The 18,748-nt window shown below is 46.8% G+C and overlaps 1 protein-coding gene across 3 annotated transcripts in view; it reads left to right on the plus strand.

Annotated features, from left to right (window-relative positions):
• Positions 1 to 271: 271 nt before the first annotated feature.
• The window catches only part of trappc14 (trafficking protein particle complex subunit 14), a 61,805-nt gene continuing 43,328 nt past the window's right edge, over positions 272 to 18,748 (plus strand). The window contains exons 1-2 of one of the 3 annotated variants that reach the window (XM_072258413.1): positions 272 to 641; positions 10,929 to 11,024. In XM_072258413.1, coding sequence (XP_072114514.1) covers positions 291 to 641; positions 10,929 to 11,024 — 447 coding nt within the window. In that variant the 5' untranslated portion in view covers positions 272 to 290. The remainder of the gene's footprint in view (positions 642 to 10,928; positions 11,025 to 18,748) is intronic. The other 2 variants (XM_072258415.1, XM_072258414.1) reach the window with 2 other exon arrangements.

Here is an 18,748-nt window from a genome sequence, read left to right on the forward strand (position 1 = left end):
TGAAGACGCCCTGAAACCGCCTTTGCTGGGTGACTGAATTGACTGCTGCACAGATATCCAATCAGATTAATGGAACCGCCCTAAAACCACCCGTTGCTCGGTGACCCGAGTTGACAAGCTGCGCTGCTTTCCAATCTGACGCCACCCTGGACCAGACTTGACCAGATGAGCATTCCAGCGGTCCAATCACGTGGCGGATACAATCTGGGGAACGGCCGGTTGCTAGGTGACCCGTAGTGATTGGCAGATGCGGGGAGAGAACGGGAGAGGGGCGGGCGGACGCCGTGCCGATGGAGTCGCAATGCGAGTACCTGATGTACTTCCCCTGCGGCCCAGTGGCCGACTACAGCCGCTACCGGAGCCTGCCCCGCCGTAGTCACCTCTACCTGGGCGAGACCGTCCGCTTTGTGTTGGTGGTGCGCTGCCGGGTGCCGGAGGATGAGGCGGCCGGCCTGAGCTGGCGCCGGCTGGCCTCCTCCCTCTCGGCGCTGGCCAGCGTGTGCCCCGGCCCGTCCACCGGTCTGGGCCCCGCCCGGGAACAGGTGGAGGAGGACGAGCCGGAGGAGCGAGGCTTCAGGGAGTGCCGGGCCCTCCTCACGCACAGCGCAGGCCGCTGCGAGGACGCTGGGTGCAGGAATCAGGTGAGTACCGGGGCCCGGATGCCCTTGACGCTCGGATCATTGAGATTCCTTGCTTTGCATGGAGGAGCTCTCTTGTCAAGTCGCGTTCGTACAAGTACAGGTATGCACAGGTGAATTGGAGAGGTTGCCTGAAACGGCATCATATAGACATTGTTTGCAAGAACAAAAAAACATTTTCAATATAAATTATGCAACAGCGAACACAATTAGAATGAAAGTCAATTGTGGTGCAATGCTGAGGGAGCGGTTAGGGTTGTGAATGTTGCTTCAATGCAGGGAAATAGCTCTTGAATGTGGTGGTGAGGGACTTAAAGGCAAGTGAAGGTACCAAATATATTATTTTGCACAAAACTGCAATTAGAAACCTGTACAACATACAAAATGCTGGAGGAACTCAGCAGGTCAGGCAGCATCTATGGAAATTACATTTCGGGCCTATGTCCTCCTTCAGGAATGAGAAGGGAGGGGAAGATGCCAGAATGAAAAGGTGAGGGGTGGGGAAGAAGGCAAGCTGGAAGGTGATAGGTGAGGCAACACACATAAAAGTTGCTGGTGAACGCAGCAGGCCAGGCAGCATCTCTAGGAAGAGGTACAGTCGACGTTTTAGGCTGAGACCCTTCATCAGGACTAACTGAAGGAAGAGTTAGTAAGAGATTTGAAAGTTCTGCCCCCCCCCCCCCCACCCCGACCTGTCCCATGATCCTCTCATATCCCCTTTGCCAATCACCTGTCCAGCTCTTGGCTCCATCCCTCCAGCTCCTGTCTTCTCCTATCATTTTGGATCTCCCCCTCCCCCTCCCACTTTCAAATCCCTTACTCACTCTTCCTTCAGTTAGTCCTGACGAAGGGTCTCGGCCTGAAACGTCTACTGTACCTCTTCCTAGAGATGCTGCCTGGCCTGCTGCGTTCACCAGCAACTTTGATGTGTGTTGCTTGAATTTCCAGCATCTGCAGAATTCCTGTTGTTAGGTGATAGGTGAAGCCAGGTTAGTGGGAAAGATCGAGGGCTGGACAAGAATGACTACCAGATTGCAACACACACAAAATGCAGTAAACAGTCAAGTCCTGATGCAGGATCTCAGCCTGAAATATCACCTGTTTCCCTCTTTCTACGGATGCTACCTGAGCTGCTGAGATCCTCCAGCATCCTATGTGTGTTGCTTTGGATTTCCAGCATCTGCAGACTTTCTCATGGGTGCAGTTAGAAACATGCCCAGGGTATTACAGGTGGTCCTTGGTGTCTTATTTCTGAGGTAGGGTTAGCGTTGTGCATGTTGGTTCAAGGACCTACTGTTGGAAGGTAGGTGTTCCTGGGCCTGCTGGTGTGGGACTTTAGTCTTCTGTTCCTCCTGCCTGACACGAGCAGTGAGAAGGCACGGCCCAATTGGTGACTCTTGACGATAGGGGCTGCCTTCCTGAGGCAGGCAGTGCCTCCTGCAGATGCTTTCAGCAGTGGGAAGGGCTGTGCCCACTGAAGTTCAAATTTATTATCAAAATACATATACACCTTGTGCAACTCTGAGATGCATTTTCATGTGGACATACTTGATAAGTCTATAGAGTAGTAACTACAACAGAATCAATGAAAGACTGCCCAGCTAGGGCATTCAACCAGAGTGCAGAAGACAACAAACTGCAAATGCAAAAGGAAGAAGCAATAATCAAGAACATGAGATGGAAGAGTCCTTGAAAGTGAGTCCATTTCAATAATAGGGCGATGTGAAGTTATCCACTTTTGTTCAGGAGCCTGATGGTTGAGGGGTATAACTGTTCCTGAACCTGGTGGTGTGAGTCCTGAGGCTCCTGTGCCTTCTACCCATTGGCCTCAGCGAGAGGGCAGCATGTGGGGGGGGTGGAGGGCTTTACTGGCGATGGACTGGGCCATGTCTGCTACTTTTTGTACGGTTTTTGGCTCAAGGGTATTGATATTTCCATGCTAGGTTGTCTTCTCTCTACTTGCACTTCACTGCTCTCTTCGTTTCCTTGTACTCCTAAGTGTAAGAATTGCCTTAACAGGCTGTGATGCAACCTTATACACAGTAATAATATATGCAGCAATAAATACAGTGCCTAGCACAAAACTGCAGATTCAGATTCATTTCAGCCAGATTCAAGGAGAACCTGATCATTAAATTTGCAGATGATACCACAGTGGTGGAGCTCATCAGCAAAAATGATGAAACAATGTACAGGGAGGAGGTCAAACACCTAGAGAGCTGGTGCAGGGATACCAACTTGATGCTTAATGTCACCAAAACCAAGGAGATGATCGTCGATTTCAGACGGTCTCAGCCTGAGCACACACCCCTCAGCATCAGCAGCTCCACAGTGGAGAGAGTGGAAAACATAGTTCCTTGGGGTGCAGATCTCGGACAATCTTACCTGGTCCAGGAACACCACTGGGATTGTGAAACGGGCCCAGCAGAGATTGCTGAGGAAGCTTAAACAAGCATCACTCCCCACTAACATCTTAACTACATTCTACAGAGGTGTGGTTAGAGCGTGCTGACCTTTTGCATCACAACCTGGTACTCCAGCTGCAGTGCTGTCGACAAAAAAGCCTTGCAGAGGGTGGTTAAGGGAGCAGAGAAGGTTATTGGGGTCTCCCTGCCTTCTGTCCAAGACCTCTTTCAGAGTCGATGCCTCCGGAAGACACAGTACATCATTAAAGACCCCTCACACCCTCTCCATGAACTGTTTGTTCTTCTGCCATCAGGCAAACGTTACAGGAGCATCAAAACTAAAACCACAAGGCTACTAAACAGCTTCCTGTCACAGGCAGTCAGACTGCTAAATAACTGCTCTACCTGACACTGCTTGGACACTTTTAACTTGCACTGGACACATAACTTGATTTTAACTGACATGTGCCTGTTGTGTTTTACTATTTATTGTTATGTTTATTATTTAGTGTTGCGTTTGTTATGTTATGATTGCACTGCTCCTGGGAAACGCTGTCTCATTCTGCCCTGCAGAGCTGATGTACGGTTAGAATGACAGTAAAGTTTTTTGATTCTTGAATCTTGAATCTTTGAACCTGCATTGAAACATACCGTGAAAAGAGTTGTTTGTACTAACAGCCAACACAACTTAAGGATGTGTTGGGGCAGCCCGCTAATTCCAGTGCCAATATAGCAAGCTTCTGGCTTCCAGTGGTCTCGCAGACCCAAGGCCTCCAACCTCTCGGCCCACCAGTTCTTTGACCATCAGGCCTCTACTTCTGGGTTGGCCAACTTTGGTCTTCAACCTACGGCTTTGGCCTTTGTTACTGATCCCAGGGCCTGGAATTCTGGACTTGTGATAAGCACCAGCTGCTCGTTTGCCCATCCCGTGGCTTCACATGACCATGACTGGGGGACCTTGCCCAAGGGTGACCTGCAGACTAGAGGTGGGAAGGAGCGCCTTCGACCTCCTGTGGACTTCTGATCTTGGGGCTCGCTGACTTGGATTGGGGGGAGGCTGAACAGGCTCTCATGCCTCCTGCCCACACAGGCCTTGCCAACCTTGCTGGTGGCTTACCAACCCTCATCCATGGGTGCCCGCGAGCCTCCGCAATTTACCAGCCTCACTGGCATTCATTTTAAGCTACTTACTGATCTGGCACCTGTCCACGGGGATCACTGGACTTTAACCATGGAGCGCTCTGACCTGGGCCTGGCTTGATCTTTACCTCCACATCATTCCTTGTCCCTAAAACCTAATCTGGCCCCTAGTTCCCCGCACTGACTCCAGAAGCATCCCTACAAATATAATAAAAATCATCCCCAAAACCATCCTTACAAACATAAAGTAAAATCTGAGACATGACTTCAATGGAGACCGCAGTTCGGTGCCAGATTGATGGGAAGAATTAAATTGAGCAGTATGGTGCAGAGCAGGGTAGTGAGAAAATCAGGCGATGAAAGGAGAAATTACAATGTGCCAAAAAACAGAATAACCAAGAGAGGTGTAATCTGAGAGCATGGCAGGAAGGGGATATGAAAGAGGAGTCTGACAGCAGTGGAAATGGGTTGTTGTTGAGACTGGCCGTCTGGGCTTTCCAGCTGTTGTATCTTCTCCCAGAACGCAGAAGAGCTAAGAGGTGATGGCCAGAATGTTGGACATCCTTAATGATATAGTTGAGCCTTGAAGCAACAAACTGTGAAGATTAACTGAATCAGGTTTAATATCACTGGCATATGTCACGAAATTAGTGAAATCTCATGACATGGGGGAGAAGCTGTTACTGAATCATTGAGTGTCTGTTTCTCCTCTCTGATGAGAACAAGGCGTGACCTGGGTGAGTGTGGGATGTCCTTAATGATGGATGCCTCCTTTTCGAGGCATCATTCCTTGAAGATGTCCCAGATTTTTGGTGAAACAATTCCCGAGATTGGGACCAAGGAGACTAAAGGCTTGTGGTATGATGGGTATAGTTTTGGACGATTGAAGATTCAATTTCTCACATGTACATCAACACACACCGTGAAATGGTTCCTTTGCGTGAACAACCAACACGCTGGGAGATGCTTGCTTCCGGAGCCAACATTGCATGTGCGTAATGCTTGGCAGAGCACAGCTCAACACCAAGTTGGGAAAAAATTACTAGGAGATGTGCTTTTGATGTGCTGCGTTACCGGCAGCACCTACATAGCTGGCCGAGGCACTAGCTCAACTCTGGAGAGCTTGGTTTGATCCTGCCCTCCGCTGCTCTGTGTTTGTGGGTGAGTGGAGTTTGCGTGTTCTTCCTGTGACTACACGGGCTTTCCCAATGGAGTTCAATTTCCTCCCATATCTGAATAATTGGCCACTTTGAATTCCCTCGTCTGAGTGAAGGGTAAGAATAAAATTGGTATCCAAATCAGAATCAGGTTTAATATCACGGGCATTTGTCATGAAGTTTGTTGTTTAGCAGCAGTAGTGCGGTGCAGTACATAATTTAAAAGGGCTATAAATTACAGTAAGAAATAAATATAATTAAATTAGTAGGTAGAGTTCATTTTCCATTCAGAAATCGGTTGGCAGAGGGTAAGAAGCTGTTCTTAAAATGTTGAATGTGTATCTTCCATCTCCTGTACCTTCCCCCTGATGATAGGAATGAAAAGAGGGCAAGTGCTTGATGGGAATCCTTTAGGGTAGATTGCGCCTTTTTGAGGCACTGGTGTTTTGAAGATATCCTCGATGGTGGAACTGGCTGAGTTTGCAACTTTCTGCAGGTTTTTCTGAGACTGTGCAGCGGCCCCCCACAGTGGGGCAAACAGTATGCTCTCCATAGTGCATCTGTAGAAATTTGCTAGGATCTTCAGTGACATGCCAAATCTCCTCAGACTCCTGATGAAATATAGCTGCTGTCTTGTATCAGTGTGCTGGGCTCAGGGCAGATCCTCAGCTGTTGACACCCAGGAACTTGAAACTGCTCGCCCTCTGCTGAACCGTTGACTTCCCCTTTCTGAAGTACAGTGGAAAAGCTTGTTTTGCAAACTGTCCACACTGTTCATCACATCAGTGCCTCGAGGTAATACAAGAGAAAAACCACAACAAAATACAGTAAAATGTGTAACCGTTACAGGGAGTGTGCAGTGCAGGCAGGCGATAAGGTGAAAGGCCATAATGAAACAAGTAGTGAGGTCAAGAGTCCGTCCGTTTTTAAAAAGTGGAATGGACGCTGCCCATGAGACTTGTGGTGTGTGTGCTTTAAGGGTTTTATACCTTGGGCCCAATGGGAGTTGGGGGGTGGGGAACCAGAGAATGTGGGAGGGGGAGAGGGTTCTTTGATCATTGTTGGCTGCTCGACCGATGCAGTAGGATGTGTAGACGTGGAGGGATGAAGTGAATGGGATTAGTTTAAATGGTCAGCATGGAGTTGGTGAGCCGAAGGGTCTGTAAGACCAAAACATCAGCATTCAGTATAAACACAGATTGCTGTAAGGTACTGTTACATTGTTATACTTGTACTAATGTGAAGATAAAAGCGTGTTACATGACGGATGTAAATATGTACCAATTGCTGATCCACTCTGCACTGAGCTAAGGGTCTGGGGACAGAATCTCTTTGTGAACTGCAGTTCAGAGCACTGCTTGTGTTTACTGTTTGAATGCTTTCCCTCTACGCATTGGTGTTTGTCTTTTTCAATGTTTTTTTGGGGTTTCTTCAGTTCATGGCCACCTGTAAGGAAACAAATCTCTAGGTTGTGTATACATTAATGTATACATACTTAGATAATAAATGCACTTTGAACATTGAACCATCGAATCCTGAGAGATGGGTATGTATCTGGCTTCAGTTATCTCGCTCCTTAGTTCAAATGAAGTGTGCACAGGGTCATTTTCCAACATGAACTCTGAGGCAGGGTTTGGGGTTCTTCTAAAAGTTGCCCTTAATGCCTTCAGGTCAAAGGGGAAAGGGGTTAAGGAGCCAGTGCAGAGTACCACTCTGGCCATGCCCCTCAACAACAGGTATATCACTTTGGATACTGTTGGCGGGGCGTTTGACCTAACAAAGTCAAGTCAGTGATTGGGTCTCTGGCACTGAGTCTGGCTCTGTGACTCAGAAGGGAAGGGGGGAGAAGAGGCGAGCTCTGGTGATAGGGTATTCGGTAGTTAGGGGAACAGATAGGAGGTTATGTGGGCAAGAATGAGATCCCCGGTTGGTATGTTACCTCCCAGTTGCCATGGTCTGGAATATCTTGAATTCAGTCCTCAGCATTCTTAAGTGGGAGGGTGAACTGCCAGAAGTCGTGGGCCATGTGGGTGCCACTGATCTGGGTAGGACGAGACCACACCTGGAATATTGTGTACAGTTTTGGTCTCCAAATTTGAGGAAGGACATTCTAGCTATTGAGGAAATGCAGTGTAGGTTCACGAGGTTAATTCCCGGGATGGCGGGACTGTCATATGTTGAAAGATTGAAGTGATTGGGGTTGTTTACACTGGAATTTAGAAGGATGAGAGGGGATCTGATTGAAACATATAAGATTATTAAGGGATTGGACATGCTAGAGGCAGGAAGCATGTTCCCGATGTTGGGGGAGTCCAGAACCAGAGGCCACAGTTTAAGAATAAGGGGTAGACAAATTGGAACGGAGTTGAGGAAAAACTTTTTCACACAGAGGGTTGTGGTTCTGTGGAATGCTCTGTCTCAGAAGGCAGTGGACGCCAATTCTCTGGATTCTTTCAAAAAGGAGTTAGATAGAGCTCTTAAAGATAGTGGAGTCAAGGGATATGGAGAGAAGGTGGGAAAAGGTTACTGATTGTGGATGATCAGCCATGATCACAGTGAAGGGTGGTGCTGGCTCGAAGGGCTGAATGGCCTATTCCTGCATCTATTGTCTATTGAGTAACAGGGTTCTGCAAGGAGTAAGGTGTTATAGTAATGTAAAGGGCAGGACCTCCAAGTTGTGCTCCATGCTAGTGAGGCTAGAACTAGGAAGATTATGCAGCTTAATACGTGGATAAGGAGTTGGTGGAGGGAGGGATAGGATTTTTGGATCATTGGATTCTCTTCCAGGGAAGGTAGGGCCTGTACAGAAGGACAGTTTGCATCTGAACTGGGAGGGAAGGGAAGACTAATATCCGAGCAGGAAGGTTTGCTGATACTCCACAGTGGGGTTTAAACTAGAGTTGCAGGGAGATGGTAACCAGAGTGCCAGGACAGGTTGTGGAAGCAGATGTTGGTAACACCTCAGACAAAGTTAGGAATGTAAAGGTTGAGGATGGTGTGACTAGTGTCCTGAGATGTGTATTTTTCAATGCAAGTAGTATGGTAGGAAAGGCAGATTACAGTGCTGAAGACGAGGTAGCTGGTTTACAAACAGAGGCAAAGTGTATTGCAGGGAGGCTGTTGATAGGGCAAAACTGCAGTCAACAGGATGAGTTGCAACGCAAAAGGAGGACAAAATCGAAAAAGGTGAATGCCAGACTAGAGGTTTTATGTTTGAATCCACGCAATATATGGAATAAGGTAGGTGAACTTGTAGCGTGGTTGCAGATTGGCATGTCTGATGTAGGCATCACTGAATCATGGCTGAAAGAAGATTGTAGCTGGGAGCTTAATGTCTAAGAAGACATATTGTATCGAGAGGACAGGCAGGGACGCAGAGGGGGCGATGTTGCTGTGCGGGTAAAAAATGAAATCAAATCATTAGAAAGCGGTGACGTAGGGTTGGAAGCTGTTGAATCATTGTGGATAGAGCTAAAGAACTGCACAGGTAAAAAGACCCTGAACATAGTTGTATACAGGCACTCAAGCAGTAGTAAAGATGTGGTCTACAAATTACAATGAGAATAGAAAATGAATGCCAAAAGGGCAATGTTAGAATAGTCATGGGGTACTTCAGTAAGCAGGTAGATTGGGGGAAATCAGGTTGGTCCTGGATTCCAGGAGAGGAATTTCTAGAATACCTCCAAGTTGGCTTTTTAGAGCAGCTCATGGTTGAGCCCACTAAGGTATCTGCTATTCCGAATATGGTTTTGTGCATTGAACCGGAATTGATCAGAGAGCTTAATGTAAAAGAGCCCTTTGTGGAAAGTGACCATAATATGATCAAATTCACCCTGAAATGTGAGAAGGAGAAGCTAAAGTCAGGTGTATCAGTATTACAGTCGAGTAAGAGGAATTAGAGGCATGAGAGTGGATTGGAAAAGAACATTGGCTGGGATGACAGCAGAGCAGCAATGGCTGGAATTTGTGAAAGCAATTCTGAAGGCACAGGATATAGATCACAAAGAAGAAGCATTCTTCACACAGCCTTGGATCACCCAGACAACACAAACAGGAACAGGCCCTTTGGCCCACACTGTTTTTGCCTCACCAGCTAAAAGGTACATCCAACAACCCCCCCCCCCCCCCCCAAAACTTATGTCTCATACCTTCAGAATGGAAAGGCAAGCAGAGGCAAAGCAGAATCAAGACCTTTCCACCAAACCCAAGAGCAAAGGAAAGACCTGAGGTTTGATATTTGTAAGCGCCAGGGAATTTGGAAAGGTCAGGTAGTGATGGAGTCCAGACCCAGAGCGTATTGAAGCGACAGGGCCCGGTCCCAGAGCAAGGAACAGCCCGTAGTTTGGCCAGTTTAAACGCCGCGCCAGATTGAAAAGGCAGGGTGTCAGGACCAGAGGCAGGGGTTGGGCTGGTTCTGCTCGCTGCTCCGTGAAATTTACTGGGCTCCATGTCAAGCTGAGGCTGTGGTCTGCTTTGACTGCTCCAGGCTTCATGTCCATGGACTCATTTTCATTCTGAATGCTATTTGTTTACCTTTATTGTTTGCACGATTTGTTTTTTCTCTCTACATTGGGTGTTTGTCATTTTTTTTAATGGTTAAAGGGTTTTTTTAAAGGGTTTCTTTGTTTTGTGGCTGTCTGTAAGCAGAGAAATTTCAGGGTTGTATAATGTATACATACTTTCATCATAAATGCATTTGGAACTTTGATTTATTTTCCTTCTAAACCCTATTCTTCTGCTGTCTCTCTGTAAACTTTGATGCCCTGATTAATCAAGAACCTATCAACCTCCGCTTTAAATATACTCAATCACTTGGCCTCCTCAATGAATCCCACCGATTCACCAAACTCTAGCTAAAGGAGTTCTTTAGGAATCGCTTGCTTGCACCATGACTTTCACTGATGTCCAGTTGAATTTGTGCCCCTCTGTCTTCCTGGGTGGAGACTAGGAGAGTTGGTCACGCCGCTTCACCACCAGTGCCATTTCCTTTAGTAGGTTATGGAATGAGCTGCCAGTGGAAGGTGTAGATACAAGGATAACAATGATTTTAAAGACTGATAAATGATAAGATGATAAAAAATGATCGTGGCTCATCTGGCCGTGCATTCAACACCACCCACGAATCAGGCTTATTATCACTGACGTATCTTGTGAAATTTGTAGTTCTGCAGCAGCAGCACTGTATGCAAAAAAAAAAACTAGAAATTAAAACTAGAAATATATTCCAAAAAATATAAATAGTGCAGAAAGAGCATATTAGTGAAGTATGGTTCATGGGCCGTCAGAGATATAGATGGAAGAACCTATTCCTAAAATGTTGAGTGTGAGTCTTCAGGCTCCTGTAGCTTCTCCCTAATGGTAAGAATGAGAAGAGGGTGTCCTGAGGAGAAGGATCTGTTTCTGAATCACTTAGTGCAAGTCTTCAGGCTCCTGTACCACCACTTCAGTGGTAGTAACGAGAAAAGGGCATGTCCTGGTTGGTGAGAGTTCTCAATGATGGATGCCACCAGCTAGTAAAGTGGTGGTGGGGGTTTCCTTGAAGTGAACCATGTCCTGGATGTACCTCAGCACTTCTTCTCATCTTCCAGGCCACGGTGGAGGAACCAATCATTTGCAATGATGAAGTTATTTTCCCGCTCTCTGTTGCTCTGGACAAGCTACCAGTGGGAACTATCAAAGCAAAGGTGAGTGACAGACCTCAAGACGCACACCGCTCAATTTTTTGCCACTTATACCTTACTCTGTGGTAATTCATCATGTTTGATTGCTCAGTGGAAGATAGCATAGAACAGTACAGTGCAGAGAAAGGCCCTTTGGCCCACTCAGCTGGTCCTAATTTTTTGCGTTTAGCCCATATTCTCCTAAGCTCCACCCTGCATTAGATACTCAAGCCTGGGAGGTACAATATGGAGAGCAAGCTGTTGCCCATGTAGCAAGCTCCCCCTCTTTACGCAGCGAATGAACCCAAAGGAACAGCTGAGACCCATATAGTTTGACACCAGCAGCATCACAGGAGTTGTCCGTCAGCATTGAACTCAACGTAGGACTCCAGCTCCAGATTTTTCCCTCGGGGTCAAATCCCAAAGCTGCCTCCATGAGGTAAGTTTGTGATCAGAGTTTTCCTTCTAGATGAGCTGCCAAGCACAGCTGACGAAGCAACTGGTTTTAAGGCGCCAGTAACCCGTCTCTGGTCCTTCTGTTAGTAGGAACGGTTCTGTTGGGCTGAGTAGTCACAGGTGAAGCCCAGGAGCTGGACTTGGTTGTCAGGGTCTATTTGAGGCACTCGCCATTGGGAGCATTAAATAGGTAGTGGGAGCTTTTCCCCACTACTGACCCGCCAATAATAACCTTAAGGAACCATATACCTATCTAAGTGTTTGTTAAATGACACTGTTGTACCTGCCTCAACATTCCTCATTCCATGCACTCGCCACTCTCTGTATGAGAGAAGGAAGGTTTAAAGGAGATGTCTGGGGCAAATTTATTTTAAACACAGTGGTAGATATCTGGAATTTGCAGATGGTGTGATACTGGAAGCAGATAAGATAGCAGCATTCGAGGCTTTTAGACACATGGGTATGTAGGCACATGACCAATATTTGCCGGATTACCTTGCTACAGAGGAGAGGTTATTGAATTAAATAGAGTGCAGAAAACATTGACTGGGATGTTGCCAGGACTCGAGGAACTGAGAGAACATGAGAGCATTATTTAAAGGCAAGAGGGGAGAGATTTATCATGAACTTCAGGGGCAATTTATTTGTTTTTTTAAACACAAATGGTAGAATGGTTGTAAAGCTGGTGCAATAACAACTTTTAAAAGACAGTTGGGCAGGAACGTGGATTGGGGAGATTTGGATGCAAATGTTGATAAAGGAGACAAGCTTGAGCGGACATCTTAGTCGGCTCTCAGTTCATTCATTTATCCTGTGCCATGTCGTATGACGTGGGCAATCATGGACTCATGATTGTGATTGTTCTTGGCAAGCTTTTCTGCAGAAGTAGATTGCCATTGCCACCATCTGGGCAGTGTCTTTACAAGCCGGATGAGCCCAACCATTATCAATACTCTTCAGAGATTGTCTGCCTGGTGTCAGTGGTCACATAACCAGGAATTGTGATGTGAACCAGCTGCTCATATGACCATCCACCACCTGCTCCCATGGCTTCACATGACCCTGATTCGGGGGGTGGGGGTGCTAAGCAGGTGCTGCACCTCACCCAAGGGTGACCTGCAGGCTAGCGGAGGGAAGGAGTGCCTTACACCTCCTTTGGTAGAGACGTATCTCCACCTCGCCACCCAATTGCTATAAGTTACTCAAGTAAATTAATAGTGCAAAAGAGGAATAGTGAGGAATAGTTCATGGTCCATTCAGAAACCTGATGGTGGAAGGGAAGAAGTTGTTCTTAAGACATTGAGTGTGAGTCTTCAGGCTCCTGTACCACCTCCTTGATAGTTGTGATGAGAAGAGAGTGTGTCCTGAATGGTGAGGGTCCTTAATGGTGACAATATTTAGTAGATGCATCTTTGGCGGCAGTTACAGCCGTGATTCTGTGTGGATAGGTCTCCGTCAGCTTTGCACATCCGGACTGCAATTTTTTCCCCATTCTTCTTTACAAAACTGCTCAAGCTCTGTCAGATTGTATGGGGATCATGAGTGAACAGACCTTTTCAAGTCCAGCCGCAAATTCTCAATTGGACTGGGGTCTGGACTGTGACTTGGCCACTCCAGGACATGAACTTTGTTGTTTTTAAGCCATTCCTGTGTAGCTTTGGCTTTATGCTTGGGGTCATTGTCTTGCTGGAAAACAAATCTTTTCGCAAGTTGCAGTTCTCTTGCAGACTACATCAGGTTTTCCTCCAGGATTTCTCTGTATTTTGCTGCATTCACTTTACCCTCTGCCTCTACAAGCCTTCCAGGGCCTGCTACAATGAAGCATCCTCACGGCATGATGCAGCCACTACCATGCTTCACGGTAGGGATGGTGTGCTTTTGATGATGTGTGATGTTTGGTTTATGCCAAACATAGTGTTTAGTCTGTATGGCTAAAAGGCTCAATTTTGGTTTCATCAAACCATAGAATCTTCTTCCAGCTGACTTGAGTCCCCCACGTGCCTTCTGGCAAACTCTAGCCGAGATTTCATGTGAGTTTTTTTTTTCAACAGTGTCTTTTTCTTTACCACTGTCCCATAAAGCTGCGACGGGTGAAGTTGTTGTTGTATGCCCAGTCTCTCCCATTTCAGCCACTCCAGAGTTGTTATGGGTCTCTTGGTGATCTCCCTCACCAGTCTCCTTGCATGATCACTCAATTTTTGAGGTCGGCCTGCTCTAGGCAGATTTGCATCTGTGCCATATTCCTTTTATTTCTTGATAATTGACTGAATATTCCTTGGAGTACAGTTAAGTGTCTTGGAAATTTTCTTGTATCCATCTCCTGACTTGCGGTTTTCAATATCCTTTTCGTGGAGTTGTTTGGAGTGTTCTTTTGTCTTCATGGTGTAGCTTTTGCCAGGATACTGACTCACCAGCAGTTGGACCTTCCAGGTACAGGTGTATTTTTACTAGAATCACTTGACTGCACACGGTGACCTTCTTTTAAATAATTATGTGACTTCTAAAACAAATTAGCTGCACCAGTGATGATTTGGTGTGTCATATTAAAGACGGGTGAATACTTATACAATCAATTATTTTGTGTTTTATATTTGTAATTAATTTAGATCACTTTGTAGAGATCTGTCTTCACTTTGACACTAAAGAGTCTTTGTTGATCACTGTCAAAAAAAGCCAAATTAAATCCACTGTGATTCAGTGTTGTAAGCATGAAAACATCCGGGGGGGGGGGGGGTGAATACTATGTTGGGCCCAGGATGTTGATGTCGACACCCAGGAACTTGAAACTGCTCACCCTTTCCAACTCGATCCCTCAATGAGGACTGGAATGCAGGGAATGGAGGGATATTGTAGAGGGTTCAAAGGAGGTTCGCAAAAATGATTCCAAGATTGAAAGGCTTATATGAAGAGCATTTGATGGCCCAGGCCTGTACTTCCTGGAATTCAGAAGAATGAAGGGGTGGTGGGGAGGATCTCATTGAAACCTATCAAATGTGGAAAGGCTTTGATGGAGTGGATGTGGAGAGAATGTTTCCTATTGTGGGGGTGCCTAAGATCAGAGAGAACACAGTCTTAGAATAGAGGGACATCTATTTAGAATGGTGTTGAAGAGGAACTTCTTTAGCCAGAGAGTGGTGAATCTGTGGAAGTCGTTGTCACAGGCAGCTGAGGAGGCCAAGTCATTGGGTATATTTAAGACAGTTTGATTGGTTCTTGATTAGTCGGGCCATGAAGGGAAGTGGAAGAAGGCAGGAGATTAGGGCTGAGAGGGAAAATGGTGAAATGGCAGAGCAGATTCAATGGGGCAAATGGCCCAATTCTGCTCCTATACCTTATGGTCTTATATGGATCATGTATATAACCCTCTCAGTGGGCTCGTATACAAACTTGGCTTATTAACTAGCTCTGCTAAAAGCCACGTGACTTGACAGTAAGAAGGCCAACTTTCATAAACAAGATACGCCTGATGTCTGTATGATCTTGGGTTCAACCAAACAGGAACATTGTATTACAGTGTATTGAGGTAGAACAAGGTAAAACAATAACACAATGCAGAATGAAGTGTGTAGGTTGTATAATGTCTGGGGTGGGTATGGTCTTTGTAATGTCTGGGCTGAGTGAAGGTCTGATGGTTGCTTCACTGAGGCAGTGAGAAGTGTAAATGGGATCTGTTGAGGGGAGGCTCGTTTCCGTGATGTGCTGAGCTGTGTTAATGCTCTGCTCTGATGTGCTCTGCAGTTTCTTGTGCTCACTGCAGAACAGTTGCCATACCGAGCCGTGATACATCTTGATGGGATGCTTTCTATGCTGCATCAGTAAAAATTGGTGAGTTGAAGGAGACTTGCCTTTTTTGATTTGGACATCCCATCCAGTTAGGAATATTTGTTCATAAACTAGACATATGGAGGGAGGAGAAGATGGCGACGCGTCGCAGCGCGTGCAGCTCTCCGGTGAAATGATACTGTACTTGTAATTAGGATGCTGTGCACAATTCTGATTTGATGGAGACAGACGTGAGAAGGCACAGAGGAACATCTGGAGAAATTTCTGAAATGCCTGGTTCGCTGCTGCTGCTACTGTGCGATCAAGAATCTCTGGAGGGAAGGCCCCAAAATCCCCGGCTTTGCCTGCTGCTGGCGACCGAGGCTGAGATCAAAGCGTTCAGCAGAGATGGCGCTCAGTACTTGGGGTCAGAGAGCTGATCGGAGGCTCGAAGTTTTCGGACGACTCAGAGTCGGACTGTGGTCGGGCATGGCAAGGAGAGTTTTCTTCCTTCTCCCGTCTGCATGAGATGTGGGACTTTCGAGAGACTGAACTTTTTTTTACTGTGCTTCATCAAGTTATGGTATTGTTGCACTGTTGTAACTACATGTTATAATTATGTGGTTTTTGTTAGTTTTTCAGTCTTGATCTGTCCTGTGTTTCTGTGTATCGTTTCTTAATGCATGCATTACTAAATGACAATAAAGGAGGACTGCGTGTCCTCATAATCTAATACGAATAAAGCCGGCTGTTTCCAGTAACTCAGAGGGTGGATCGCAAATGAATTTTGTGGTAAGAGTCCCAAAGCAAAGCTGATATTTGGAAGGGAATCAAAAGGCCGTGTATGGGCACCGAAGACTGTTCACCCTCCTCAGTGGTGGTGGTGGCTGTCCGTCGTTTTTGCTAATGACAGGAAACCTGTGCGGGAGAGCTTTTAAAAGTGGAAAAGCCATTGCACTGGGACAGTTCCATTCTCTCGACCTCGGGAGTCCAGGTTCAACGGTATGGATAGCGTCACAACTGGGGTCTTCCTTGTTTGCAGGGAATGACCACGTGCCTCCTCATGCCCTTCGCTCTCCACGGAGTATTGTAGTACCGACTTCCTGCCCATTAGATCTCACTGTAGATCTGATCCGCCCAGTCCGCTGGAGCTGAGTTCCCATGCTCGGACAGGCATGTCCCCTTTCTCACCGGGGTCTGAGGCCCACCAGCTACCCTCACCTAGTTTGGCCCACCTGTCGAAGCGATGTACCGGGGTGTGACTGCTGTCACGTATGGACAGCTGCTTGGAGCCACAGGTTAGAGCCGAGTGGGGGACCGTAGGTGAGTAAGCTGCCCGGGAATTGACACGACAGGCCCCTTCACCAGAGGTACTACCCCTACCCCTCCCTGGACACCCCACACAGACGGTACTGCACAGGAAAAGCCCTATGGCCCACAATGTATGTGCTGAACATGAGCCCAAATTAAACAAATTCCATTTGTCTGAATGAGGACCATATCTATCAACTCCCACAAAGTGCTGGAGGAACTCAGCAGGTCAGGGAGCATCTGTACAGTGGAATGAACAGTCAACGTTTTGGGCTGAGACCCTTTGTCAGGTCTCATCCGTCCTAACACACTGCTAGGGGAAGGTGGGGGGGGGGTAGTTGAAGTAACAAGCTGGGAGGTGAAGGGTGGAAAAGGTAAAGGCTGAAGAAGGAAGAATCTAATAGGACAGGACAGTAGACCATGGGAGAAAGGGAATGCGGGGGACAAGAGGGAGATGATAGGCAGGTTGGGAGAAGAGAAGGGTAAGAGGGGAACCAGTATGGGGAATAGAAAGAGAAGCTGGAAGGGAGAGAAATTACCAGAAGTTAGAGAAATCACTGTTCATACCATCAGGTGTATTATTATTATTATTGAATTACAGCGCAGAATAAGCCCGTCCGGCCCGTCGAGCCACACCACACAGCAACCCCCGATATTTAATCCCAGCCTAATCATGGGATAATCTACAATGACCAATTAACCTATCAACCTGTACACCTTTGAAAGATGGGAGGAAACCCACGCGGTCAGAGGGAGAGCATGTAGATTCCTTACCAACAGCAATGGGAGTTGATCCCGGGAAGCTGGTACTGTAACCACCTCACTACCATAACGCCCACGGTTGGTGGCTACCCAGATGGAATATGAGGTGTTGCCCCACCAACCTGAGTTTGACCTCATTGTTGCAGTGGGTGAGACCAAGGATAGACATGTCAGTATCAGAATGGGAAGTCTGATTTGAATAGATAACCACCAGGGGGTCTAGCCGTTTGCAGCAGGCAGAGCAAAATGGCTTGACAAAGCCTTGTTTCCGCCCCCTTTCCAGACTTCATGAAGGGTCTCTGGCCAAAGCTTCACTGTTTGTTGCCCTCCATGGATGCTGCATGACCTGCTGAGTTCCTCAGCATTTTGTGTGTGTTTTTCAAGATATCTAGCATCTGCAGAATCTCATGTCCCTGAGAAACTTCAGGAATTTGAATTGAGAAATGTTACGGTTCAGCCACAGCATGCTTCTGTAGAGGAATGCAAACTGAAGCTTGTAAATTCTTCTGAGGGTTTTGTGAAGATCATGCGTCTGCAAATTTCAAATTCCTGCATTGATTTCCTAACCCTATTCAGTCCCACTTGTTTAAACGACTGTATTGGTTTGTTTTCGTACAACCACTGATGTCCCAGATCTTCCCCCAGACCTGGTTCGATGCCCGAGTCAGAAAGCTGTAGCTTCACTTGTCGCTGTGGAGAGCTGTTCTCAAAAATCTAAGGCCAGGCACCAGTGGATAATTAAGGGAATGGTACAACTTGGTGAGACCCACCGTAAGTTGGGGGGACAACTTCATCAAGCATCTCCGCACCATCCACCTCAAGCGAGACTTCCCGGCGGCCAAACATTTAAATTCCCATTCCCGTTCTATATGTCGGTCCATGGTCTGCTCTAGTGCCAAGGGTGGAGGAGCTGCACCTTGTAGTCTGTCTGAGTAGTCTCCAACCTGATGGCATGAATATTGATTTCTCCAGTAAACAGATTCTCTACCCCCCCCACCCCATTACCCACTTCGACTATTCAATTCTTCTCACCGGCCTGTTACTTTCCCTGGGTTGCACCCTCCTTCCCTTTCTGCTATGGTGTACTATCAGATTCCCCCTTCTCCAGCCCAGCTTGCTTCACCTATCACCTTCCAGCCAGTCTCTTTCCCCTCCACCACCTTTTCAGTCTGGCACCTTCCCCCTTCCTTTCCAGTCCTGATGAAGGATCTTGGCTTGAACCATTGACTATCTTTTCATGTCCATAATTGCTGCCTGACCTGCTGAGTTCCTCCAGCATTTCATGTGTCTTAACTTGGTGGTGTGTCAGATAGGAATCACGCCTATTATTACTGACTTAAAATTACTATAAGGTACAAATAAAAAAAGCGCACAAAAAGAAGAGAATCCTAAAACATGGATGACACCTTGACGCACCACCTCTAGAAGATGCCCTCGATGGTGGGGACGTTGCAACC

The sequence above is a fragment of the Mobula birostris genome, chromosome 5 (genome assembly GCF_030028105.1).
Source record: "Mobula birostris isolate sMobBir1 chromosome 5, sMobBir1.hap1, whole genome shotgun sequence".
Taxonomy (NCBI): domain Eukaryota; kingdom Metazoa; phylum Chordata; class Chondrichthyes; order Myliobatiformes; family Myliobatidae; genus Mobula; species Mobula birostris.